Source organism: Strix uralensis, chromosome 32 (genome assembly GCF_047716275.1).
Source record: "Strix uralensis isolate ZFMK-TIS-50842 chromosome 32, bStrUra1, whole genome shotgun sequence".
NCBI lineage: Eukaryota > Metazoa > Chordata > Aves > Strigiformes > Strigidae > Strix > Strix uralensis.
In genome coordinates, this window is record NC_134003.1 from 3,179,702 (window position 1) to 3,204,193 (window position 24,492).

Below are 24,492 nucleotides of genomic sequence, written 5' to 3' on the forward strand. Positions count from 1 at the left end.
GGAAATGACCTTTACAGCCGCAGGACACAGTTACTTTTCCAATTTATGCCTTGGCAGCTTGGTCAGCCCTCTTGGCATTGTCGAAACAAAGTGTTGAACATCAAAGTATCCGCCGTGAGCTGGGCTGTGTTTCAGGGTGAGCTTGGTGGTGTGGGTTGTATTTGTGGTTTTTTGATCTGCTGGAGTAGAAACCAACTGTGTGAGGGTGTGAGGAGGCTGCTGTGGGTGGTGCTGCCTGCTCCCGGTCACCCTCCCCTGGCCTTCCTCCTTCGGGGAGCGGGAGGCTTTCAGTGCCTTGGGCTGGATGCTCTCAGGGGGAAAACACAGAAGAGCGCCTCAGTTTTTGTGGTGGAGCAAACCCCTCTGGGTTGCACTGATGCAGCAGGGGGTGGCTGGGCCCGTTAACGTTGGGACCGACGGAAACCAAAATCACAGCGTGGCCTTTGCCTTTCCCGAGCGCTGTTTGTCGGGTCCCTCCCAGCTCCTATGACACGACTTTGACTTGCCGGGGAATCCTTTCTGGGCTGGTGCCAGCGAGGGTTTTGAGTGGCAAAGTGCCACAGGGACATCTGTCACCTCTTCAGTCTCTGCTGGCCCAGTAACTGAGGGTCACATCCCAGTTTAAGTTGTGACTGTGTGGAACGCTCACAAAATGAACCGTGTCTGGAGTCATCCCAGCTTGCAGCAATCTGTTTTTTACGCTCATGGCTGTCGTCTTGCATTTTGTTTTACATTAATTAAAAAGACTTACAAGCTAGGGCTGAAAAAGACCCATTAAATCCATCCCTTCTCCCAGTGTAAGGTTTTGTTGGGTTTTGTTTTGGTTTTTTCCCTCTAGGATGGAATTCGCTTACGAGCAAGCCTGGAGACCTAAACCTTATCCTTTTCTTAAATAACAGCGTCCACGGTGGTACCTACCTAACTTTGAGGAGCGTACGTTGACAAACACAGGCTGGAATTGCTTGTGAGTGTTGTTGCACCCAACCTGCTTCTCCTTTGGGTGCCAGAAGGGCCAACTGGCCTGGACAGGGAGGACCCCGTGTCCAAGAATCAAGAAACAAGATTTCCAAACTAAAGCTGGAAATACCTTTTGACTTACCTTTGTGCATCTTTCTGCTGGATCCAAATTTTTCCCTTCAGATCAGTTTTAAAATGTCTCAAATTACTGGGACATGAAAGGAAAAATTACTGAAAGCTAAATATATTTGAAGTGACGCTCGGCCTAATTTTTTCTTTGCTTAATTTCCGTTGATTGCTTTTAGCTATACCTGTATCCCACTCAAAGCAGTTCTTCCCTGTATCCCACACCCGTGCACAGCTAGCTGGTGTGACACACACATGTGTCCGTTTCCAGAGTCCTCGAGCCAAAAAAGCACTGTTGTTGTTGACAAGAACATGAGGTGGGTGCCACACGGCCCGTCAGCCTGACAGCTTGACTCCCTTTTTAATAATTCCACCATCAGATGAAAATGGAACTTACCTTCCCGCCGTTCTTCTCACTGCAAGATTTCACAAAGTGCTTTTTGTCCTGAAAATCTAGAAACTATGGAAGAAAAATACTGTGCTTTTGGGTAATATGCAGCAATTGCGTAACGGTATGTGGTTAAGTCAGGTTAGGATGGGAAGTGAGAAGATTTAGTCTAGATTAGATTGCTGCCCGCATCAGCGTGACGGGCCGCTCTGCCCGGGAGGGCGCGACGTGCCTGGAGCAGCGCTCGGCCCTGCTTTGGGAACGGATCCAGAGAGCGCAGGGGCTCGGGACAGGGGGAGGCTCCTCGGACACCCCCAGGGCTCTGCCCCAGGCCCTGGTAATGCCGCAGTTCTGGGGAGCGCCCGGTGACCTGACTGCACTTGATGCCCGAAGCACCTGCCGCTAAAGCCGTAACGCTGTGCTCTGCGTGGCCGGTGCCTCTGCCCAGGGCCGCTCGTCGGAGAACAGAGTCAGCGAGGAACTGAGTCATGCCGGGCTTATCAGTCTGCCCTGTAAGTCTGAGAGGACCTTTGGTGATGCCCCGGTGTTGAATTCAAAGTCTGCGTGTGTGGTAACCTCTGAGTCATGACGTGCTGACACCAGTCCTGACCGTTTATCGCTGGTTTTGATGCGGATTGTGTCCATGTAGGAGCCTTGGCACCGGTGGCCTCCGCAGCGGCGGCGTGGGGCCGGGCTCTGCGCTCGGCTGCTCCCCGTGCGGGGTGACTGACTGAGGGGACCAGCACTAGAGTTCTTCTCCAGAAAGGTCACGCTGCTGGGAAGCGCGGATCATCGGGGGGGTTCCGGAGTGTCAGATTAAAGAGGCTTTGTCAGTCCAACCTCTGCCGTGAACAGCCAGGGCACGTCCAGCAGCAGCGGCGTCTCCTGTAGGGGAGAGCGTCTGCTGTGCTTAGTGAAGAGAGAGGATAAAGAAACTCCTCGTCTGCAGGGCTACGTTCTGCCTCCCCGGGAGCAGACTGGAAGTCAAGGAGGAGTTGAAGAAGTGTAGGAAGAGGCCTAGGACTCGCGAGCATCGCTGTGTCCGGGACTAAGCGGGCTGTTCAGGAGGTTTGCTCCATCAGCTGGCATCGAGGTCTAAATCGCCCTTCTCCAAGAAGCCAGTTAAGCCATTTCCAGCGGGCTCCTTGCAAACCTTACCCTTGAGAGGCAGGAGGAGAAGAGAGGAGAACATAACTTGTTCTTTCCCAGCAGCTGATTTCTGCCGTGGTCTCCTCATTCTCCCTAGATGAAGTAGTGAATCTATGCGCATCTGTCTTGGCCGGTGAGTTTAAAGTGCTCCAGGACCTGTGGGAACCTTACAAACCTCCTGGGGAACAATGTGAGAGAAGCACTGCACGCTCTTGGACATGCTGCTCCAGAAGGCTTCTTGTTCTCGCTTACGAACATCCACCAAAGCCTGAAAAAAAAAAATTGGGCATACAACTGTGTCCATCGTGGTCACATTGAAAAGAACCTGCAGTCTCTGGTAAGGAATCAAGAGTATTTATATATGCTTCTGCTATGTTTTGTCTAGTAATGATAGCGTTTCAGGAGAGAGCAACTGGCAGGGACCTGCCAAGTCCACGCTGAGAGAAAAGAGTCAAAACCGTTGGACTGACTGGGCCAGAAGATCTTTGTCAGCTGGTCTCTGCTTTAAAATGGACTTAAACCCAAAGTCATCGTTTGTTTGTTAAACTACTGCACATCTTCCCAGATTATTTGTATGTCCAAAGGAGTGCCAGAAGAAGTTGGAAACCTGACTGTCACACTCTGCTTGAGATTGCCCAGTGGCCTCTGAACTCACCACGAGGTCGTCCCAGCGTCAGGGTCGCTGCTGGTGGTTCCGCTCTCACGGACCTGCAGCGCTTGGCCAGGTCTGGGGAAGGCTCTGTGCTCCTTGTCAGCCAAGTAGGATCCTCGAGACGCTGAGGAGGAGAAAAGGATCTGCTGGTGCTCTGGATTTGGGCCTTCGTCAGTACTAGGTGGGATGTAAGCGTTCAGAACCTGATAGAACTATCCAAAGATTCTTTTTTTTTCTTTTTCCGCGACTTCTCTGTCTCTTCTTTGACAATCGCCTTCTTATTTTTTTCGTATCGTGAAGGGATTACCTCTCTGAATTTTTTTTAAGGATTTCAGATCCAGTCTGTCTCTAGGTTTCATTCGCTCCTTCCATCTTTTTCCTGTCCCTCTCCCGTGACCCTGCTCTATAACGCAGCAAAGGCAGAGGCACGTCCTCTCTTCCGCTTGGGGCTGGAGGCAGCGTGCGCGGAGCTCGGGCAGTAGTGGGTTTGCGCTCGTCGTTTTTCATCCTAAAGAAGAAGTTGCTCCAAGACAGGCTGCCAGCCTTCACGGCGTCTCAGCATCTCCATCCTCTGCCTCGGGTTGAGGTTTTGTTTGCTGATTGACGGGGATTTGGGGGGTTTTCTGTGCTCTGGAAGTGGGAGCTGGTGTCTCTCTTCCAGCAGTCCCCCCGCTGTCTGAGGCTCTTGGAGAAGCGAGGCAAGATGCCGCGTGGGCCAGGCAGTTGTGTGCCTTGGCTCCGAACCCTCTGCCGCAGCCTTCCGTACGTACCCTGCTGTTTCTGCCTAGCGCAATCTTCACGAAAACATTTGGATTGTACACCCTGAGGATTGCCAGGCAGGCAGCATCCAGACTGTCAGTGTAAAGCATCTTCCATTAAAAGAAGCTGTTTTGGCTGTGGGTCAGAACATTCTGGCATGCAGCAGGTCTTTTCCTGGATTTACACAGTCAGATAGGAAACATTTGCTGTGCGGGTGCAGCAGCCCTTTCCTCTAACAGCAGCAGTTTCGGGAACGTTGGACCGTTTTGTAGCCCTGAACCATCCTGGCTGCGCTGTCAGTCTCGTGTCAGTGTGCTGCACATCTACAGCGGGAAGATTCCTGGGGGTCCCTTGGGTCCCGCCTCCCTCTGCCCCTGGGGAAGCCCTTTGTCCTCGGGACGTGGGCTGTGGGAGTAGCAGGATTGAGTAGTGCAAAACCACAAATACACGACTGAGCTGAGCTTTGTGAGGGGGAATGGGGTCGAGGAAGAAGGAATTGAAGCCCAAATAAGGATCCTGCTCATTTTTCGGAGTTGAGTTTGAAATATTTGGAGTCTGATTTATTTCTTTAAAATGTTGTCCCCTCCCCTACGATACTTAGGAAAAGTAACGCGTTTCGTACGTGCAGATCACTTGCTGTTGTGAGCTCCTCGCTGCCGTTGGGCCTGGCCGAGGTGGGTCGATGTTCCCAGCAGCGCTGAGCTGTGGTCACTAGAAGGGTGTTGGCGACACACCAGGGTGTTGGCTACCGCCACCCCGGTGCTCCGCGGCTCCAGCGCTTCCCTCGCCCCGTAGGTGGGGGGCGGGCGAGCTCTCGGAGGGGACGGAGCCAGGAGAGCTGCCCCCACCTGACCCAAGGGGTGTCCGGTACCGTACGGCGTCTGCTCGTAGCGAAAAGGACGGGGCGGGGGGGGGCGTTTGTTATTGCGACGTTTGTCTTCTGGAGCAACCGCCCCGCGAGCTGGAGCCCCGCTCCCCGGGAAGTGGCTGGATGTCACCTGCTGATGGGAAGCAGAGAATAAATCTTTTGTTTTCCTTTGCTTCTTCATGCAGCCTTTGCTTTTTCTTTATTAAACTGCCTTTATCTTGACCCACGAGGTTTCTTCCATTTTATTTTCTCCCCTCCGTCCCGCTGAGAAGGGCAGTGTCAGAGCAGCTCAGTGGGCACCGGGCGTCCAGCTGAGCTCAACCCACCACGTCACCTGTACCAGGCCTTTGGGAGCTGAAGGTGTGATCACCAGAGGAAAAAGTAAATTTTTTCCTAAACTGCTTAATGGGCTGAGGTTCAGTTTTTGCCAGATGATAGTCAATAACCTTTGGAACCAAACCCCCGTCTCGTCCGTGGTCCTTTGCTCCGTCATAGTTCCGTTCCCAGCGCCAGAGCCAGGCCTGCGCGCGAAGTGAGGGGGGTTTCTGTGGAGAAGGACCGTGTCTGGCCGTGATCCAGGGTGGTGTTGTCGGAGGGAGCACGCGAAGTGCAGTGGCCGACCTTGACGGTTGTTTCCGACCTTGCTTGAGCGCAGGGGGAGCAGGGAGCTGTGTCCCTCCTCGGGCCGAGCGGCCGCCGCAGAAGCGCCCTGCAGAGCGTCGGTGGCAAAGGTTTGCTCTGGGTTCTCTAAACCGCTTCCTCGGTGGTTGTAGACCGTTTCATCCCACCTTTCACCAGCGTGTTTCTTCACAGCCTCCTCCTTCATCCTCTCTTCTGTTCCTTCTGATTCCTTCCCCATCTCGGGTGCCCGCAGACATTGGCAGTAGGGGGGAGACTCTCCTGATCTTTGTTTTGGTGTGACTTTACCCCCCAAGTTGCCAGAAGCAATTGGGTGATATTCCTGGGTTTGAATTCCCTCATTCTGTGCAAATAGTGAAAGTCTGCTCTGGCTGGCAAGCGAGAGCTTGTGGAACTGGGAGCACACGTGGGACAAATGGGATCTTGACTGAAGGACCCGGCCAACTGCCAGGAGGGGTCTGCTGGGCTGGTGCAAACTGGGGTGACCAGAAGCTGATTGATGTGGATTTTCCTGGATGTCCTTTGAGCATCTAGTTCCTAGGCAGCTTGGAAAATCCAAGCGTAAATACGAATATTAACACCATACATAGAAGGGTTGGATATTGTCCCAAGTTTACTTCTAAAGCATGCTCTGGGAAACGCGTTCAGATTCTGAAGACTAACGTGAGTGTGTGTGAGAAGCAGCAGCCTTTTTACCTGACAAACGTGACCTTTGCTGTTTCTGTTTTCCTTCCAGCTGGCAATCCTCTTGTTCAGCAGAGTGGGCAGCCGCTAATCCTTACCCAGAACCCAACCTCAGGTCTGGGCACGATGGTGACGCAGCCGGTGTTGCGACCCGTGCAGATCATGCAGAACGCCAACCACGTCACGAACTCGCCGGTGGCCAGCCAGCCCATCTTCATCACCACCCAGGTGAGCGCCCGGCCAGCCCGGGGCTGTTCTCCATCGTGGAAGGCTGTTCTCTGTGGAGAAACAATCAGACGCCTCTTTCAGTTTCTCTGTGCGCTTCAGTGGATGTCAGAGCTGAAATCTGGTGGCTTTTTGGTTTTTAATTTATGTAGATTCAGAAATAGCTGTGTCTGGGAGTAGCTCGGGTTCCCAGTCATTTTGCAGCTGAATCTCACTTGAGGAAACGGGCCCGTTCCACACATCAGCAGGTGCTGTGGGACGTGGCCTGGGACTGCCCGCGGGCCCTCGCCTGTGGCCTTGCCCGTGGGGCCGCACTCCCTGCTCTAGGTGGGTCACAGAATCCCAGAATCCTCTGGGTTGGAAAAGCCCTTGAAGCTCCTCCAGTCCAACCATGAACCTCACCCTGACCGTTCCCAGCTCCACCAGATCCCTCAGCGCTGGGTCAACATGACTGTCCACTCTGCCTGCCTTCGGCCTTGCTGAATACTTAACTACTTGCTTTTATTTTCCTGGGAAATGTGCAGGGAAAGTTTTTAAATGTCCACTGATGGCTTTGAGCATTTGCTGAGACCTGGGAGGAGGTTTCTGTAGGTGCTTGGGGCAGGGGACATCGGGAAGGGAGGCTGTAGATTATACGGGGGTGGCCTGGCTCTTGGGTGAGGTGCTGGCCGAGAGCAGCATGGCCTCACAGTTCAGTTGATCCATAGATGGTAGTACTGTGGGGTGGGGTTTTTTTTTTAATTTGCTTATTTGATTTTTAGGGTAGAAAGCTCGTATTGAAAGTGCTTCAGATGCGCTCAGTTTGCTAATGGTAACGGTACTGTTTGACTGCAGGGATTTCCCGTGAGGAATGTGCGGCCTGTACAAAACACAATGAACCAAGTTGGAATTGTTCTGAACGTGCAGCAGGGTCAGACAGTGAGACCCATCACCCTTGTCCCAGGTAAGGACTGGAGCAAGCCCCAGCCACTGTTGTGTTCTGTTTTAGAGTACCGAGGGTTAAAAGATATATATTTGAAATATGTATTTCACCTGCATATCTAGTAGCTCTGCAGGGGGGTTCAGTCCTGTACTAGGTGAGATTTGTCTGTATTTGTGGCCGTAACTTTGCTCACCGTTTTGCAGCAGAGAGTAGGCCCTTTGGTCGTAGTAACCAACCCCTTTGCAGAGCAGGGGACTTCCAGCGGGAAGGAGTGTCTGTCTCTGAGCTCGTATAATCTAGCCTCTTCAAAAAGCCTCCTCAGTTAAGTTAATTCCGAAGTCCCCGCCCATCAGCACCCCTCCTCCTTCCTCTCCCACTCTCCCCATGCCGTGCTGGTGCTGGAAGCCAAACCTCACCCCGAGGACGACTCTTCCAGCGCTAATTTCTGCTACGGGATCCTGTCACGCGCCATCAGAAAGACTAACCTGGTGTGTCACCCACCGTGTAACAAAGCCATGAGTCGCCTTTCGCTCTCCCCAGAACGAACCTCCAAAGCCTCGTACTGCAAACTAATCTGCAGCTGTAGGATCACCCTTGTCCTGCCATCAGAAGCCTTCCCTGGGTTCGCTGGGCCTAGTCACTAGGACTGTGAGCCCCGTGACAGTCAGCGGGATTTATGCTCCTAAGCTACTTGGGCCTTTTGGAAGATTCCACCTAAAAGAAGTTGTGAATGGAGCCTTCGCTCTGCCTGCGTCCATGTTCACTTTTACCCTGTTTGGGAAGTGAAATTGAGGTGCTGAACTCTTAAAGCTTCCCCTGCAATTGCTGGGCGTTTGGGGAGCTCAAAATTTGGAAAATAGGTTGCGCTCGGTGTGCAGGGAGTGGAATTCGATAACTTGATCTGCCTTGTTTGTTGGTTTGTTTTTGAAGCCCCGGGTACCCAGTTTGTTAAGCCGGCAGTTGGCGTTCCTCAGGTGTTCTCTCAAATGGCCCAGGTGAGACCAGGTACAACCATGCCGGTCCGACCCACCACCAACACTTTCACTACGGTCATTCCGGCCACGCTCACCATCAGGAGCACGGTACCACAGTCCCAGGCACAACAGCAAAGTAAGTCCACTCCCAGCACCTCCACAACTCCTACTGCAACGCAGCCCAGCACCCTTGGACAGTTAACTGTGCAGCAGCCAGGGCAGTCCAGTCAAGCTACTAACCCCAAATTAGGTAAGACTTGCCATGGAAAAGCGAGGGCACTCACTCGAGCGTATAACACTGTCTATAATTTGAGCTTCAAACATACGGCGCAGCAGCTAAAAGGCAGAAGTTGAGTCAGAACTCCTGGGTTCTATTTTTGCCTCTGTCACTGAGTCACGCTTCATCTCTCTTACCAACCTGGAAAATGAGGCTAGTCCTGCCGTCGTGTCCAGTTTGGTTTGAGAACTAGTTAAGTCTGGGTTTGTAGAATGTTCTGAGCCCATCAATTAGGAGTCCCCAAAAGCGAAAATTACTGTTTGTTAATCACTTGTATTTCTAAAAAGGTGAAGTTAAGTACATGAGGAACACATGCAGAAACTGTGTTGCTTTTTTTTTTTTTTGAACGTTGGCTGAATTCATGAGTGAAATGATTGCTCAAGAATAGTGACAATTTAAAAAGGAAAAAAAATACTTCTTCACACAGCAAGCAGTCAGGTTGTTTTTAGCTTTAAGTGGCCACAATCATATACAGCTGCATTTAGAAAAGAAAAACGAGTAATTGTTATGACCATCAGTATCCTGTTGAGTTCATCGTGGGACTCGGCTCACGTCTTGGCGTGTGATCTGGAAGGTCAGGGAGGTTCCCTGCCCAGTCTGGCCGGCCTTGGCGTTACTGGGCAGGATAACTGGTGGCTTGGTCGCCGCTGGTGAAGGCTCCGGGTAGCAGAGGAAGAGAAGGCATTCTAGATGGGGGCGGGATTCACACCGTGGATCAGATCTCGCTGATTCCTCATTAGTGTTCTTGTATTATCCATTCCCTTGGCAGTGAGTATTGCAAGCTTTGTGACTGTAAAGAGACCCGGAGTGACTGGTGAGAACAGCAATGAGGTTGCTAAGCTAGTGAATACCCTGAACACCATTCCTTCGTTAGGACAGAGCCCTGGCAATGAGGTTGCTAAGCTAGTGAATACCCTGAACACCATTCCTTCGTTAGGACAGAGCCCTGGCCCGCTGGTGGTTTCCAACAGCAGCCCTGTGCATGGTTCCCAGAGATCTAGTGTTTCAGAGTCGTCGTCATCGTCGTCATCGTTAAAAGGTATGGTCTGGAGCGGCGCTCTTCACTCGATTGCTTCTGCTGAGAACGCGGAAGTTTATTTTCTGGAGTAAAAAAAGGCTAACCTGTAACTACTGAGGTTTCACCAGAGGCATAAACACCTGAAAAGCTTTGCGATTAATTTCTTCATCTTTATCTGTACGTTTTGTCCAGTGATTGTCTTTTGTTGGTGGATATTTGCTTGCATACGTTAATTGGCACTCAGAACCGTTAGTGTGCATGCTGCCATCCCGAGAACACACACCCCTGAAATGCTCTATGCAAGGAGGCAAAAGGATAAAATCTTTGCTTCTCTTCTTCCGAAAAAAGCACCTTCCTAAGGTGTTCGGGAGGCCAGAAGTTGATTTAAGGTACTTTTCATGTCATCTGTGTTCTGAGTTTCTTACTGCAGCTGGAGGTGAAGATGAGGCCCTGTAGTCTGATGGAAAACCAAAGCAAACAAATGATTAAAGAAAAAGGGGAGATGAGTTGAGCCAATCCTTCTTCCTTCTTTTTTTTTATTTAAGTCTAGTTTTGAGACACTCCTTACTGTAGCTGCTGGGGGCTCTGTCTAGCGATACAGACTGTCAGAAGTTTGCATGCTTTTGCCTTTTTCATGCCTCTTCCAGTCTAGTTAGCAGTTAAAAGCGCAGCTCTTGAAACTAAAGTGTTTCAGTGTGCCGAAAAGCTTGCCTAGATTTAAGATTTTTCTAGTTTTGTTTTGTGTTTTTCCTGTTACAGTCAGTTCATCTCCTATTCCCACATTTGATTTGCAAGACGGTGGCAGGAAGGTCTGCCCGAGGTGTGACGCTCAGTTCCGAGTCACTGAAGCTTTAAGAGGCCACATGTGTGTAAGTAACTGTCCGGAGCCGAGCGCTGAAGGGGCGATTGCTCGTGATCGGGGAGTGCAAGGAGCAGTTCTCCCCCCTAGATCAGGGACTTCTGTGGAAAGGAAGAACGTGACTAGGAGAAAGGGAGAGGCAAAGGAGAGGCCTCAGAAGACCTTCCACAGCGTCGCTCACTGCAGGCAGGCAGGACCTCGGGCTTATGTCCTGTTGGTGCTGGGCGAGGCGTTTATTTTCTGAGCTTTCGTATCGGGAAACAATCGAAATGGAAAATCAGATACTGACTCTGCTTTCCTCAAGCTTCCTAGAGTTCCTCTGTCTTTTCTTAGTACTGGTTAGTCTTTGTTTCATAGTGTATGTAGTTCTCCCTAGATACAGTTTAATGTCTGGGGTGTTTTTGTGTTGGGTTTTTTTTCCCTTTTAGTACTGCTGCCCTGAAATGGTTAAATTCCTCAAGAAAAGAAAATCTCCAGAATCTGAACCAAATATTCAATCTGCAAAGCCTCCATCTCCAGAAAAAACTACAGCTGTTGCTTCACCACCCTCCTCTACTCCTATCCCTGCGCTGTCCCCCCCTGCTAAAGCTCCAGAGCCAAGTGAAAACGTAGTTGACTCATCCCAGAGTAAACTCATTATGTTAGTGGACGATTTCTACTACGGCAGAGATGGCGGCAAAGTGAGCCAGCTGCTGAACTTCCCCAAGGTCCCAACCTCCTTCAGGTGTCCGCACTGCACCAAGAGGCTAAAGAACAACATACGGTAAGGGAGCGCGGGGCGGTGGGAACCCCCGCGGGAGGAAAAGCGAGTCGTAAGCGTCGGTCTCTCAGGCCCCGCAGCCTCCCCAGGCTGGAGCTTAAGACCAGAACTGAAGCACAAAAGGGGGAGATTTGCCCGTCGTCACACAGTCCAGTCAGGGCAAGAGTTGTTAGAGGATTGTGTGGTTAGAATAATTGCATTTATGTTCTCCAGCAGAGAAGTCTCATTTGCTCGTCACTAGTCTTAGCAGATAATGGGCAGTAATTCTTGAAGAACTGCTCTCTATTCAATGCGCCTTCAACGGAGGGAGAAGATATTTCTATGACATAGTGTATTCTTCTGAGCGAGCCACTACGTTGTTCTATTGTGATAACTGGACTACTGCTTTTTCTTTTAAGTTGAAATGTTCTGCCATCACCAGTTGAATGCCAGGCTGGGGTCAGGCGTGCTCAGAAGCCGGTCGTACAGCCTCTGTGCTGCAAAACCCGTCCTCTGCCTTCCCCTAGAGTAGGGAGCGGGAGGTTCTGGGTAGGAGGCTCTGCCTGCTTTTGATGGGAAGAGCGAGAAGGAAACATCTTAATGCTGTTAAAAAAACTTCTGGTGGAGCGTTCCTGATGCTTGCGGGGTTACAGGTGCAAAATGTTTGGATTTCTGTTCACACGCTTTCTCTTCGCCTCCGTAAGATTTATGAACCACATGAAGCACCACGTTGAACTGGACCAGCAGAACGGAGAGGTGGACGTGCACACCATCTGTCAGCATTGCTACAGACAGTTCTCCACCCCCTTTCAGCTACAGTGTCACTTAGAGAACGTCCACAGTCCCTACGAGTCAACAAGTAAGTTGACTTCGCTGTGGAGGTTGGTTCAGGTTTAAGAGGGTTTCTGCCTCCTGTTACCTGCAGCTCTGCTGAGACAGCGGCGTCGGGTCCGCCCGGCCCCGGGGGGCCTTTGTCCTGGGGGCCACCAGGAAAATCCACCTCGGTTACATTGCTGCAAACTTACTGTCAGGAATATCCTAAAGCTTGAGGCCCACCACAGCGTCGTGGTAGAATTCAGTTTTTATCAGTCGATTGACATCTGGTTCAAAGTCACCTGGAAGTTTCCTCGTTGGGACATCTTGTTCCCACCATTCTAAAACAATTTTTGCTGCCTTTTGGAAACCTCCCAGAATATATTTTGTTGTTTACCCAATTAAAAGAGTCCAGAGGTAGTTTTCTGAGGGGTGGGTGTTTGTTTTGACACTTGTAACGGTTGGGTTTGGTCCCCCAGCAGTTACCTGCTTTTCCTTTCTTTTGCAGCAAAGTGCAAGATCTGCGAGTGGGCGTTCGAGAGCGAGCCGATGTTCCTGCAGCACATGAAGGACACTCACAAGCCTGGGGAGATGCCCTACGTCTGTCAGGTATTAAAAGTGGTTCAGGTGTTTATTATTAAAAGCGTGTCTGGGAGAATAAGAGGAAATGTGGCACTTTTCAGCAAAGCGTGTGGCTCATGGTGGTCCAGCCCGGGCGTGGGCCGCGGCACAGCGCCGTGGAGCCGCTGCGTTTTCTTCCAGGCGTGGCCTCGGCGCAGTCCGGCGGCTCTCGGGGCACACGGGGTGTTTCCCACCGCTCCCCAGCTCCCGCCAGCTGGATCAGCTCACCAGACATTTGTTTAGTCCCAGTGGCATTCTGAGCCGAATTTTTTTTTTTCCTCCCAGGGCCTGCAGGCAAATTGCCGCGCCATAAAGAGAAGTTGTCACTCTGGAGCAGATGAGATTGTTGCTTGTGTGATACCTTTTCTTGACACTCTGTTGTCATGAGATTTGTGCTTGCATTGATTCTGAACGTATCGTCTCCACCCAGAGGTCCTAACACTGTCCCTCCAAAAAGAAAAAACAGAGAAGAAGCTTCTAAAATACGTTATGTTAAAACAGATCACGTTCCAAATTCTGCATTTTACATAGATCCTGGAGAAACTGCTCTTTACTGTATTCCCACTGCTTCGCGTTGACTGTCTCCCCATTTTTTTTCTTTTTTTTCTTGGATCTGGAGCTTGAATTGTCACTACTTGCTTTTCATACAAGTAGTTCAAATCTCTTTCTCCAAGCTGCTCCGAATACGCGCTCCCTGATTTTCCGTCTTAGGGCTCGCAGGTTCTTCAAGGTTCTTCAGGACCCGGTTCCTCAACTCCACCGAGCAGCATCTCGGGGGATCTGGGCGTTGCTGCGGCGATGGCCGCGCCGCAGGGCGGGTGTGGGAGAGCTTCCGACGCTCTCTCACTGTTGGTTGTTCCTCTCCGCTGCCGCAGGTCTGTCAGTACCGTTCGTCGCTCTACTCCGAGGTGGACAGCCACTTCCGCATGATCCACGAGGACACGCGGCACCTGCTCTGCCCCTACTGCCTCAAGGTGTTCAAGAACGGCAACGCCTTCCAGCAGCACTTCATGAGGCACCAGGTACCGTGTCAGGGTGGTTCAGCGTGCGGTGAGCTCAGCGTTGGCTTGGAGTGAAAACGGGAAGAAAGAGAACTTGGTTGCCAGACGGGGTTTAGTAGCTGCTGGTTCGCTCCGTAACGAGCGCGGTTTGCGGGCGACTGTCACTGCAGACCTGCGCAGGGGTTGTGCTGGGGAGAGGAGGCTCCTTTGGGAGCAGCACAGATTGTTACTGAGCAGAAAAAAGCCTGTTTGGCTGGACTCTGTTTGCTGCATGTGATGATTAACCGACAGCGGGCTCTCCGTTCATTTGGGGTTTACATTTTTTTTATCCCCAGGTAATTAATAAGTAAATAATACTGTATGCACACAAGTGAATGTAATTTGGGCAGCTCGCTGTTCTGTTTCCGGATACGTTGGCTGTATTGACAACATATTTTCTGTGGGTGTAGCTGAAGTGCACTTTCAGAATATAGAACCGTGGTGCTCTCGCCCGGTGCCTGAATTGATTTGCCCCCGAGTCCTTGGCTGCCTCCCTGGGCGGCAGAGGGAGGGCAGCTCCTGAAGGCAGGTTGCCCCGCGTGCCGCCCTGCTCGCCCGCCTTGCTTGGGCTTAAACAAGCTGGGTGAGACTCGTCCCGTGGCGCTTCCAGTGTCTGCAGAGCCTGGTGATTTTAGTTAAAAAGAAACAAACCAAAAAATGTAAAACCGAAACACCCAAGATATGGAGCTTGGCAGGGAGGGGCTTTTAGATGCTGAAGAAAAACGGGGCTGAAAAAAGAGGGGAAAAAATGTTTTTTTTTTTTTTCTTAAACAAAAAACCCTGCTGTGTTGTGACATCTGTTTCTCTAAAATGAAATCTATTTCATCTCCATTTGCTTTAGAAGAAGAGTGTTTATCATTGCAACAAGTGTAGACTCCAGTTCCTATTTGCCAAGGATAAGATTGAACACAAGCTGCAGCACCACAAAACTTTCCGAAAGCCCAAACAATTAGAAGGGTTGAAACCTGGAACCAAGGTGAGAAATCCACATTCACAGCAGGCCCTGCCCTCCTCCCGCGGGAAACCCCCGCAGCCTCTAGTGGTGGGGAGTTAAGTGCTGCAAAACAGACGTTTGCTTGGTCTGCATCACTGAAATCAGACTCACTGGGACAGAAAAACGCTTTGTTCTGCCCGGTTTGTGCGCGCTTAGTTAATGGGGTGATCTGCAGAAACAGGGAGGGAGGGAGGGAGGCGGGGGGGTGGCAGCCCGGCGGTAGCTGTGGGTGAAGGTGCCTGGACGGGGTGTCGGGGGCCTCCAGGCGCTGGGGACAAACGGGCGGTTCTGGGGCTCGTGTGTCCCCTCAGAGGCTGCCCTGGGTGGCACCAGCACGTCCTGGGGCGCCGCCTTGTTCTCGGCGAGGGGTCGGAAAGACGGAGGAGGCCAGGCTGGGCTCGATCCCTCCTGTTTTAGGAGACACGGGCGTGTCTGTTCGCTGCAGGTCACGATCCGGGCGTCGAGAGGGCAGCCGCGGGCAGTGCCGATATCTGCCAACGACATGCCGCAGGGCACGGGGCAGGAAACCACCTCGCTGTCGTCTGCCGACCCCCAGCCCATCTTCCTGTACCCGCCCGTCCAGAGGAGCGTCCAGAAGAGAGCCGTCAAAAAAATGTCAGAGCGTTTTGCTAAATGTCAAATTTAAAAGATTTTTTTTTTTTTAAAGGGAATGTAGTTTGTAATGCCACAGTGATGGGAAATGCGATCCTCAGCACTGGACAGCTCTGGCTTACCAGTTGCCAAGGAAACTTTGTGCCAGGAGAGTCGGGCTTCCCACAAAACTGCCTCCAGCCGCGTGGTGGGAGCCCTTGGGGCGCAGCTGGGCGGCGCGGAATTAGCTGGTGCTTTTATAGAAACAACGGAATTTCATCAGCGTAAGGGCTTTAAGCCCGCCCTGTCCTGCTGCTTTGTCTTAATATTTTTTGGCTTTTTTTTAATTTATTACCCATTCATAAATTGTATCCTCCTGACTACAGCAAGTGGGAAGCGCTCAGCCTGGCACCGGGGCACGCCAGCGTCCTGGGCTGCAGGATGGGACTGGTGGGACTGCAGAGTTCTGGAAGCTGCCGTGAAATTCTCTGTGCTGATGATTGTCGCGGCTCCGGGATACCTGGTCAGGCCCTAACGAGCTCGTCCCTCTCTCTGCAGGAGCGTCCTGGGCAGACAGACCTGCCTGGAGTGCAGCTTCGAAATCCCCGACTTCCCCAACCACTTCCCCACCTACGTGCACTGTTCGCTCTGTCGCTACAGCACGTGCTGCTCCAGAGCTTACGCCAACCACATGATCAAGTACGTGGGGCTCTGGAATTCCTCCTGCCTGGACGCAGCAGCACCCCCGTGTCTGTCTGTCCGTCCGCAGCGGGACAGGCGGCCTCGGCTGCGCGCGTGTTGCGTGTCGGCGCGGCCGGGGGCGGCGGCTCTCGGGTGAGATGAGAACACTGAGCGCAGGACCTGGGCTCGTTCCAGACCGTCAGTGTTGCAGCCGCGTGCTGCTGCAGGAAGCTGTCAGTGGTCGGTCCTCCGGGGATTTCTTGAGAAATCCTCAGATTTAATAATTTAAAGATTTTCAGAAGGGGGGAAAAAAAATGATGCCGTGCTTCTCCAAGCCTGTGGTTCTGTACGGGACCGTGGACAGACCACAGACCAGGATGGCAGAAGAGTTACTCCAAAATCTGGGCACTTTAAATGTTACTGTGCAGGTGTTTTTATTTAGACACAGAGTTTTCATTTTCTTGAATACAAGACTGGCAGACAAAATATTATTAAAACCAGGACTGGGTCTGTCTCTGTAAATGTGCTGTATTTTACATGGGTTTATAGCTCTTTAAATGCCCAGAATAATTCTGACATTTAATAAACTCTTTTTTGTCTTACAGCAACCACGTTCCTCGGAAGAGTCCAAAATACTTGGCTTTGTTCAAAAACTACACTGCCTGGTAACGGAAACTTGGCTTATTTAATCCCCTGGGAATCTAACGTGCATTCACTCCCTGATCTTCCAGTTCTGTTCTCCCACGATTGCTTCTGAAGAAGCTCTTGTTTATTTTGTGCCACCCATGAAAACATGTCGAATTCAGGGCAGTGTGTTGGGACTCCCTTCGCCTTCCAGCGGGAGCGGATGTTTCGGGGCGGGGACACGGGCTGGATGCGCTGGGGGGTGACGCTGCTTTTTCCCCTGTTAGTCTGGGGCTGTCCCCACGTGTTATACCCGGTACTGAGCTCGCCTCTCTCTCTTCTTGGTTCCCTCCCAGTGGTGTGAAGCTGTCCTGTTCCTCTTGTCTCTTTGTAACATCTGAGGGCGACGCCATGGCCGAGCATCTGGTCTTCAACCCATCGCACGAGTTTAGTAACATTATTTTCCGAGGTAAGAGTTTGAAAAGGAGCAGAAAAGTTGCGAAAAATTAACGCAAGACATGAGACATCAGTTCGTAGACTGCAGGTCAGATGCATCTTTGTTTAGCGCTGGGCTGAGCACTTAGTCCCGAGTTGTTCGGGGACCTTCTGGAGCCTCATTGTCATGGAGATGGGCGAGTTAAGCCCTGAGCCAGGCTGGCTCTGCCGGAGCGGGGTCTGGTGAGGCCGAGCTTCCCAGGGAGAGACAATGCCGAGAGCTTCAGCGCGTTCCTCTGTTCCTCTGGGACGTCATTGTCCCTCCCTGACACCGGGACGCTTAAGCAGCTGCTGCTGGGTTTGAATAGAGCCTAAAGCAGGGCCCAGCCGCTGGCTGGGAGTTACGGCCCCTTGCAGACCTGAGGGGCGTTGCCAGCCGGGACCTGCCCAAAGCTGAGCTTTCCCAGCCAAACTCCTCGTGTTCTTCCGCACGGACACGGGGTGTTGCCGTTGGTCTCCGGCGGGTGCTGACGAGCGCAGCTCTGCCCGGGGAGGGGGAGGTCGGGGCTGGCGGGGGGCTGCATCTCGGCTGTTCCGCAGCCGGTTGGGATGCTCCAGAGTAACAGACACAGAGGGACATGGATCCTCCTCGCTGTGAGAGATCGCGTGTGTGTGTGTGCGCGCGCGCACTAAGCTACAAATGGTTTTTGTTGTTTTGTTTTTCTTAACAGGGCCTACTTGGATGTCACATTCCAGGTAAACTGTTTGTAAACTCTTATCTCAGTTCGTGGGGTGGGGTTTGGGGTTGGTTTGTTTTCCCTCAACAGCTTTTATTTCCTGGGTGTTAAGAAGGTGCTGTGTTCTCTCCCCTCCAGGCACGTTCAGCCCCAGGACAAAAGCATGAAGAACACCTGCCCTGCCTATTCCCCAAGTAAAGCTGCTACTGTGAAAACAAAGTCTGTGTTACCTGCGAAGGACGACCTGGAGCCCGAGCTGGCCCCGGCAGCCTACGCCCGGCCTCTGCTCTGCCCGGAGGAAGAGTGCTTAAATATTGATGCGCAGGAAGACGAGCAGCCGGCCAAGGAGCCCGAGCCTGCGGGCAGGAAGGAGCAGCTGTCGGTGAAAAAGCTGCGCGTTGTACTGTTTGCTCTGTGCTGCAACACCGAGCAGGCTGCGGAGCACTTCCGCAACCCGCAGAGGCGGATCAAGCGCTGGCTGCGGAGGTTTCAGGCTTTCCAAGAGGAAAACTTGGCGTCGCTGTCAGAGGGCAAGTACCTCAGCTTGGAGGCTGAGGAGAAGCTGGCGGAGTGGGTCCTCACGCAGAGGGAGCAGCAGCTGCCTGTGAACGAGGAGACTCTCTTCCAGAAAGCCACCAAGCTCGGCCGGTCCCTCGAGGGCGGCTTCAAGATCTCCTACGAGTGGGCGGTGCGGTTCATGCTGCGGCACCACCTCAGCACGCACACCCGCCGGGCGGTGGCCCACCCTCTCCCCAAAGACGTGGAGGACAACGCCAGCTGCTTCATCGAGTTCGTGCAGCGGCAGATCCACACTCAGGACCTGCCTCTCTCCATGATCGCGGCCATCGACGAAATCTCTCTCTTCCTCGACGTGGAGGTGCTGAGCAGCGACGACCGGAAGGAGAACGCTCTGCAGACGGTGGGGACCGGCGAGCCCTGGTGCGACGTCGTCCTCACCATCCTCGCCGACGGCAGCGTTCTCCCGACGCTGGTCCTCTTCAGGGGCCACCTGCAGCAGCCCGCCAACGTGCCGGAGTCGATCATGCTGGAGTCGAAGGAGAACGGCTACAGCGACGACGAGGTGATGGAGCTGTGGCTGTCCCAGGTGTGGCAGAAGCACACGGAGTGCCAGAACAGCAAGGGCATGCTGGTGCTGGACTGCCACCGCACGCACCTGTCCGAGGAGGTACTGTCCCTGCTGAGCGCCTCCAGCACGCTGCCGGCTGTCGTCCCCGCCGGCTGCAGCTCCAAAATCCAACCTCTGGATGTTTGTATAAAGCGGACTGTGAAAAATTTCTTGCATAAAAAGTGGAAAGAGCAAGCCAAGGAAATGGCGGACTCCACGTGCGACTCGGACATTCTCCTGCAGCTGGTGCTGTGCTGGCTGGCGGAGGTGCTGGAGATCATCAGTGACTCTCCGGAGCTGGTGCAGCAGTCCTTCCTGGTGGCCAGCGTGCTGCCCGGCCCCGACGGCACGGCCAACTCGCCCTCGCGCAACGCCGACATGCAGGAGGAGCTGATCGTCGCGCTGGAGGAGCAGCTGAAGCTCAGCGACGAGCCGCAGGAGGCGGCGGCCGCGCGCCAGCCCCGCGCCCCGGCCGAGGAGGCGGCCGACCCCGAGATCCTCCACCAGCTCTTCGAGGGGGAGAGCGAGACTGAGTCGTTCTACGGCTTCGAAGACGCTGACTTGGATCTGATGGAAATCTGAGCACTGGTCTGCGAATCGGGATCCAGAAGGGTTATTTTTTAAATAAATGTTGGATGAGACCATTACACTTCCCTGTGGATTTGTGGGTTTAGGAAATTCGTAGGCGATCACTCAGATAAATAGCCATTTATGCTGTTCATTTATAAGTTTTGTGCTTTTTTAAAAGAAAAATCACTGTGTTGGTATTTTCTGAAAATATATTGTGGGTGAATATTTTTGCGTTTTCTTTACCTCACTGTATCATAGTTTTCTGTTTTTATTGTGCAGAAATGTTTTGAATTATACATTGTCAATGTGACCATTTCTAAAGAAAGGAGAAAAATATGTAGCTAATGAACCAGTATATAAATCTTTTTGGTTGTCTTAACACAGATTTTTTTTTTTCTTTTTTTTTAACACTTGACCCAGAGATTTAGGTTTCTGTGGAAAATTTAGATATGAGTTATTGCTCTAATGTGTGAACCTTCTATGATTGGCCATTAAGATTTGGGTTTGGTTTGGGTTGTTTTGTTCTTTTGTTCTTTTTTTTTTTTAAAAAAAAAAAAAGGAGTAATTATTTTGCTTGTGACTTTGGACGCGGGGTAAGAACACAAGCGAAAGCGTTTTGCTGCCCGCTGGGGGCCGGAGCTCGGCGGGAGCCGGGTGGGCGCGGGGCGGCCGTTCCCTCCCCGCCCCCGGCCCCCCCCTCGCTCCAAAGAGTTACTGACAGAGGGGACGTGGTGGGAGGGGAAGGTCGAGCCCGTCTCGGTCCTGCGCAGGGGCGGGGGCGTTGAGGCCGCACGGACCATGAACCGCTGACCTTTAACTACTCGTTGATAAACCTGCTTTAACGGGCGGCGCCAGACACTACGTTCCTTAGAATTAGAAACCTGATTTAATGAAACAAACTGTGACGTGCACAAAAAGAAGACGTTTGTTTTTATTTTTCACTGCCAGCTTAAATTTTTCTACAATTTGCATGTTTGAGGGTTTTTTAATTGTATGTATTACGGTATAAACGGAAAAAAGCATTTTGACATACGGAATTCAGAAGCACCTGCACCTTTCTGTTTCCATAGAGGTTTTGTGAACCTTCCCTATTGCCGAAGGAAAGCAGGAGGCAGCATGTGCAGACCTGTAAATGGTTCATCTTTAAAATGTACATAAGTGGAACATTTAATAAAACCAGGGAAATGGATTTATAAACACGTGTTTTTATTATGAAGAACTATTTAACTCTCGTGCCGTGGTAACGCTGAACACAAAGCGCATCCAGCCGCAGCGCCGGGGCCCTCGCCGGGGGGGCCGTGGGGGCGCTGAGCGCGTCCTGGCGATGGGACGGGCACTAAACGTGTTTCGTGTCGTTAACGCTCGAGGCAGAGTCTGTCCCAGTTACGTTTCCGCGACCCTCCCCGCCCTTTCACCAGGCTCCGTGGAACGACCTGCTCTCCCCAGTGAGATTTTTTTTTTAAATAAAGTCTGAAAAATCATTAATAAAATACTCTCCTGAATAAATACCTTTACTGTTGTTTATCTGGGGGAGCAGTAAACACCACCTGATATTTATGGATGGATTTCGCTGCAGCACCAGCAGCGTGTTTCCAGGGCCCGCGGCCCGGCAGCAGCACGGCGGGAGGAGCTGAAGCAGCGAGATGTTAATTATTTTATCTGTTACCAGAGAAGGCGCCGAAGCCGCTGAAATCCCCCCTCGTTTGCCCCCGCTGTGCCCTCAGCGGGCACCGAGCGCTGCGGAACAGCGACGGTCGAGGCGCCGCTGCCGGCCCGGAGCTGCTACCGGTCACAAATACTTTTTTTTTTTTTTTAAACAGAAAACATCTTTAAAGATGCGTTTTCGTTCTGCCCACGGGTGGCTTTTAAGGCTGACTGAGGCTTTTTACCCGCCCAGCTCAGAATTCTCGGTTGCCCGGGCTCCAAGCGCTTGCAGACCCCCACCACATGCCACATGTAAGTCCAGGGGGCTGAGGCTGGAAAAGGCCGTTAACCAAACTCTGCCAATCCCGCCCCAAACCGCATCCGTCACGGGTCAGATTTTTCAGGCCAATCCTGACATAATTCAAGTATTTAACTTCGGGTTTAGCGACCGGCGCGGCCCCACGCCGCCCCTCGAGCCACCTGGTGCAGCACAAACCCACAACTCAAAACATTATTTTTTTTCCAGAAAAACAACAAAAGCTTTTTTTTTTTTTTTTTTTCGCTGCCCTTCTCCAGCAAAACTAAGGACTCGCAGCCGTTAGTAACCGCTGCCTGAAAGCGGGAGCCTCCCCCCAGGGGTGTTCATGGAGCCTCCCCCAACCTCCGTCCCAACGGCGGCACAACACACAGACTCGTCTTCACGGGTTTATTTCGTTTCCAAACCGGGTCAGGTCGGAGCTGCCGAAGGGGCAACGGGTTGACAGCGGCTGCAGCGGGTGGGACGCGGCGGCAGCAGCCCCGAGCGGCGCGTCGGCATCACTCAAAGCCGCTGCAAGAAGATGTTTCGATAAGGTCCGGGTGAGACACAACCCGGAGGCGACCAACGTCTGCGCTAAAACCGGCGGGTTTGGTGTCACCGGGCGCTGCCGGGGGGCGACGCCCGCTCGGAGGAAGCGCGAAGGCGGCGCCAGGGGGGGCGCGTCCACAGAACCCCCCTCCCGCAGGAACTCGCGCCGGCGCCTCGGGCGCGGCTGGAAAGGGGCGAGCGGAGCCCAGAGCTGCCCCCCAGGGCGGGAAGAATTTGGGGCACGAGGGAGACTCCGATGAAGGACGGGGCGGGGACGTCGCCCTGCAGCGAGGGGGCGAAGCGCGAGGAGCCCCGCGGGCGCTACCTGATGAGGTGAGCGATGTCCCAGTTGGCCTCCAGGGTCAGGGGCCCCTCCACCTCCACACCCTTCTCCGTCGCAATCGCCACCTCGTACTGCGGAGAGAGAACGGGGACAGCTCTAGTGGAGCCTGAATTCACGGGCCCTGCGAAAGCTCCGCTCAGTACGTCGCTGATAAGAGCCGTTAAAGCAGTTTGGCTTCACGTGACTCTGCATTCAGTGACGTTTCACTATTCCCCTGGTGGGCAAGCGCAGAGAGCTGATCGCAGGGGGCACAAACACTTCCAAAGCTCAGAGATTGCAGCTTCTGGATGCTACAACCGCGGGGATGGGAGAAGAACCACCAGATCTAAGACAACGCCAGAGACGAGCATCACGCGGACTCAAACCACCCCTCGGAGGCTGCGGAGGACTCTGCTAACAGCAGCTCCTAACACCCCCCCTCTGCCGGCTCCGGAGTTCCTGCAGGGACCCCGAGATCGGGGCCAGACCGGAACGCCGGCCCGAGGCGCGCTGGCACGTACCCTGTTGAACGACCGAGCGTCTCTGTAATACAAAATTTTCATGCAACGCTCAATCAGGTCGCGGGCCTCCTCCTTTGTCAGGCTGGATTTCTTCTCCAAGACTTCTCTCATTAACGGCTGGGGAAAAAAAAATAAAATCCAACAGCTCGACAGCTCAGTGCCCCGGTGCTGAGGCGGCTTCAGCAGCCGAGCAGGAGCGTTGCTCTACCTGAGCCAGGTACGCGCCGTAGCCCGTAGCGAGCGTCGAGGCTTCGTAGGCCACGCCGAGCATGTCCACGTAACCTAGGAAGCTGAAGGGACGGTCTGTGAGCGCGGCGGCCACCGGGGCAGGGCTGCGGCGCGGAGGGACTCGGCTTCTGAGCGGCTCCACCCAGCCGAGAGGCTCCGAAGGCCGCGCAGGAACCGGCTCCCGTCGCTCGGCCCCGCTCACCTCTCGCCGTTGTAGCAGCCGCCGATGACGACGGTGTTCCAGAGCGGGTTTATCTTGGAGCGCCGGTTGTACATGACTCGTGTCAGCCAGGAGTGGATGGCTTTGGGGCTGTAACTGTGACCGTCTCCCAGCAGCTCCTCGTCGATTCTAATTGAGGGAGGAATTTCAGCCAACTAAGAAAAGCTGGAAACCACCCAGAGGAGAGAGCAGCTGCCGCCGCGGCCAGGGCCCCTCCCGCAGGCGGTTTCAAAGACTTTCCCGGTGAATCAGCCAAAGGCCACAGAGAGTAACCGAAAGCGATTCTCCGCGGCGCTCAGCGGAGTCTGGAAAAGGCGCTTGTACCAAAGGGGTCGTCAAAGGACGAGGGGGGGTTCAGCTCAGCTCCATCCCTGCTCAGCGAATGCACTGAACGACATTTCAGCCTTCTGGGGAGGGAGGAGGGAGCGGCCCCGCACGGACCCAGCCCGGCCCCGCGGAACTTACACCATCTGGTCGATGATCTGCTTGAGGTACTGGAAGTCGGCGTAGTCGCCGGAGGCGCCCAGCATGGTGGTGTCGTTCACCTTCAGGAGCCGGGAGATGCTGCGGAAGCGGGCGAGGGAGCCGTAGGAGCCCATCATGTCGGCGGCGATGATCACCCCCCCGGAGAACTTGACGCCCAGCACCGAGGTGCCCGTCACCATCGGGCTCCTGCAGACACAAACGTCAGCGCTGCCCCGGACACCCCCCAGCTCCTCAGCCCCAAACCCCCCGCGCTCCCCCAGCGCCGCTCCCTCCCCCCCCAGCCCCCTCCCTGCTCCCCCCCACCCCCTCTGCTCCCCCCCAGGCCCCCTCTGCTCCCCCCCAGCCCCTCTGCTCCCCCCCAGCCCCCTCCCTGCTCCCCCCCAGCCCCCTCCCTGCTCCCCCCCAGCCCCCTCCCTGCTCCTCCCCCACCCCCTCGCTCCCCTCCATCTCCCCTCAGGCCCCTCCGGGCCGTCCCCTCCCGGTGCCGCCCCCCCAGTCCCGCTCCCCTCGGCCCCTCCCGGCTCACAGCGTCCGGGTGAAGGGCAGGAGCCCGGCGGTGGGGCCGGCCCCGCCGGGGATGTACGTCTGCCCCGGGGCCGGGCCCTCGGCCCAGAAAGGCGGCGGCGCCCGCGCTCCCCCGACCTCCATCTTAGTCACGGTGCGGCCCGCGCTGCGCAGGCGCGACGGAAGAGCGGCCGCTGCCGGCCGCCGTAGGGCGGGGCGGGGCGCCGCGGCGTCGCTGTGGGCGTGGCCAGA

The 24,492-nt window shown here is 53.8% G+C and overlaps 2 protein-coding genes across 10 annotated transcripts in view; one reads left to right on the forward strand and one right to left on the reverse strand.

Moving 5' to 3' along the window:
- POGZ (pogo transposable element derived with ZNF domain) overlaps nucleotides 1-20,657 on the forward strand; it is a 35,942-nt gene extending 15,285 nt beyond the window's left edge. For 2 of the 9 annotated variants that reach the window (XM_074853344.1, XM_074853349.1), the window contains 16 exons: nucleotides 6,275-6,450; nucleotides 7,282-7,390; nucleotides 8,300-8,593; nucleotides 9,390-9,659; nucleotides 10,398-10,507; nucleotides 10,926-11,260; nucleotides 11,941-12,095; nucleotides 12,558-12,658; nucleotides 13,546-13,692; nucleotides 14,552-14,686; nucleotides 15,150-15,319; nucleotides 15,854-15,994; nucleotides 16,582-16,641; nucleotides 16,957-17,069; nucleotides 17,767-17,791; nucleotides 17,911-20,657. In XM_074853344.1, coding sequence (XP_074709445.1) covers nucleotides 6,275-6,450; nucleotides 7,282-7,390; nucleotides 8,300-8,593; nucleotides 9,390-9,659; nucleotides 10,398-10,507; nucleotides 10,926-11,260; nucleotides 11,941-12,095; nucleotides 12,558-12,658; nucleotides 13,546-13,692; nucleotides 14,552-14,686; nucleotides 15,150-15,319; nucleotides 15,854-15,994; nucleotides 16,582-16,641; nucleotides 16,957-17,069; nucleotides 17,767-17,791; nucleotides 17,911-19,480 — 3,911 coding nt within the window. In that variant the 3' untranslated portion in view covers nucleotides 19,481-20,657. The remainder of the gene's footprint in view (nucleotides 1-6,274; nucleotides 6,451-7,281; nucleotides 7,391-8,299; nucleotides 8,594-9,389; nucleotides 9,660-10,397; nucleotides 10,508-10,925; nucleotides 11,261-11,940; nucleotides 12,096-12,557; nucleotides 12,659-13,545; nucleotides 13,693-14,551; nucleotides 14,687-15,149; nucleotides 15,320-15,853; nucleotides 15,995-16,581; nucleotides 16,642-16,956; nucleotides 17,070-17,766; nucleotides 17,792-17,910) is intronic. The other 7 variants (XM_074853345.1, XM_074853347.1, XM_074853346.1 and 4 more) reach the window with 7 other exon arrangements.
- A 1,147-nt stretch (nucleotides 20,658-21,804) lies between these two features.
- PSMB4 (proteasome 20S subunit beta 4) lies at nucleotides 21,805-24,480 on the reverse strand. Its single transcript, XM_074853357.1, has 7 exons — nucleotides 24,263-24,480; nucleotides 23,716-23,922; nucleotides 23,233-23,379; nucleotides 23,011-23,092; nucleotides 22,803-22,919; nucleotides 22,285-22,373; nucleotides 21,805-21,941 (listed from the first exon to the last, which is right to left on the reverse strand). Exons 1-7 carry the CDS (start codon nucleotides 24,382-24,384, stop codon nucleotides 21,929-21,931), a joined length of 777 nt encoding a protein of 258 aa, XP_074709458.1. The 5' UTR covers nucleotides 24,385-24,480; the 3' UTR covers nucleotides 21,805-21,928.
- Between the last annotated feature and the right edge of the window lie 12 nt (nucleotides 24,481-24,492).

Coding starts and splice junctions, on each gene's coding strand:
- PSMB4 (XM_074853357.1), bottom strand. CDS start 24,384: ATGGAGGTCGGGGGAGCGCGGGCGCCGCCGCCTTTCTGGGCCGAGGGC. Junction 23,380..23,715: donor CAGATCATCGACCAGATGGT/GTAAGTTCCGCG, acceptor TCCCTCAATTAG/AATCGACGAGGAGCTGCTGG. Junction 23,093..23,232: donor GGCTGCTACAACGGCGAGAG/GTGAGCGGGGCC, acceptor CCGTCCCTTCAG/CTTCCTAGGTTACGTGGACA.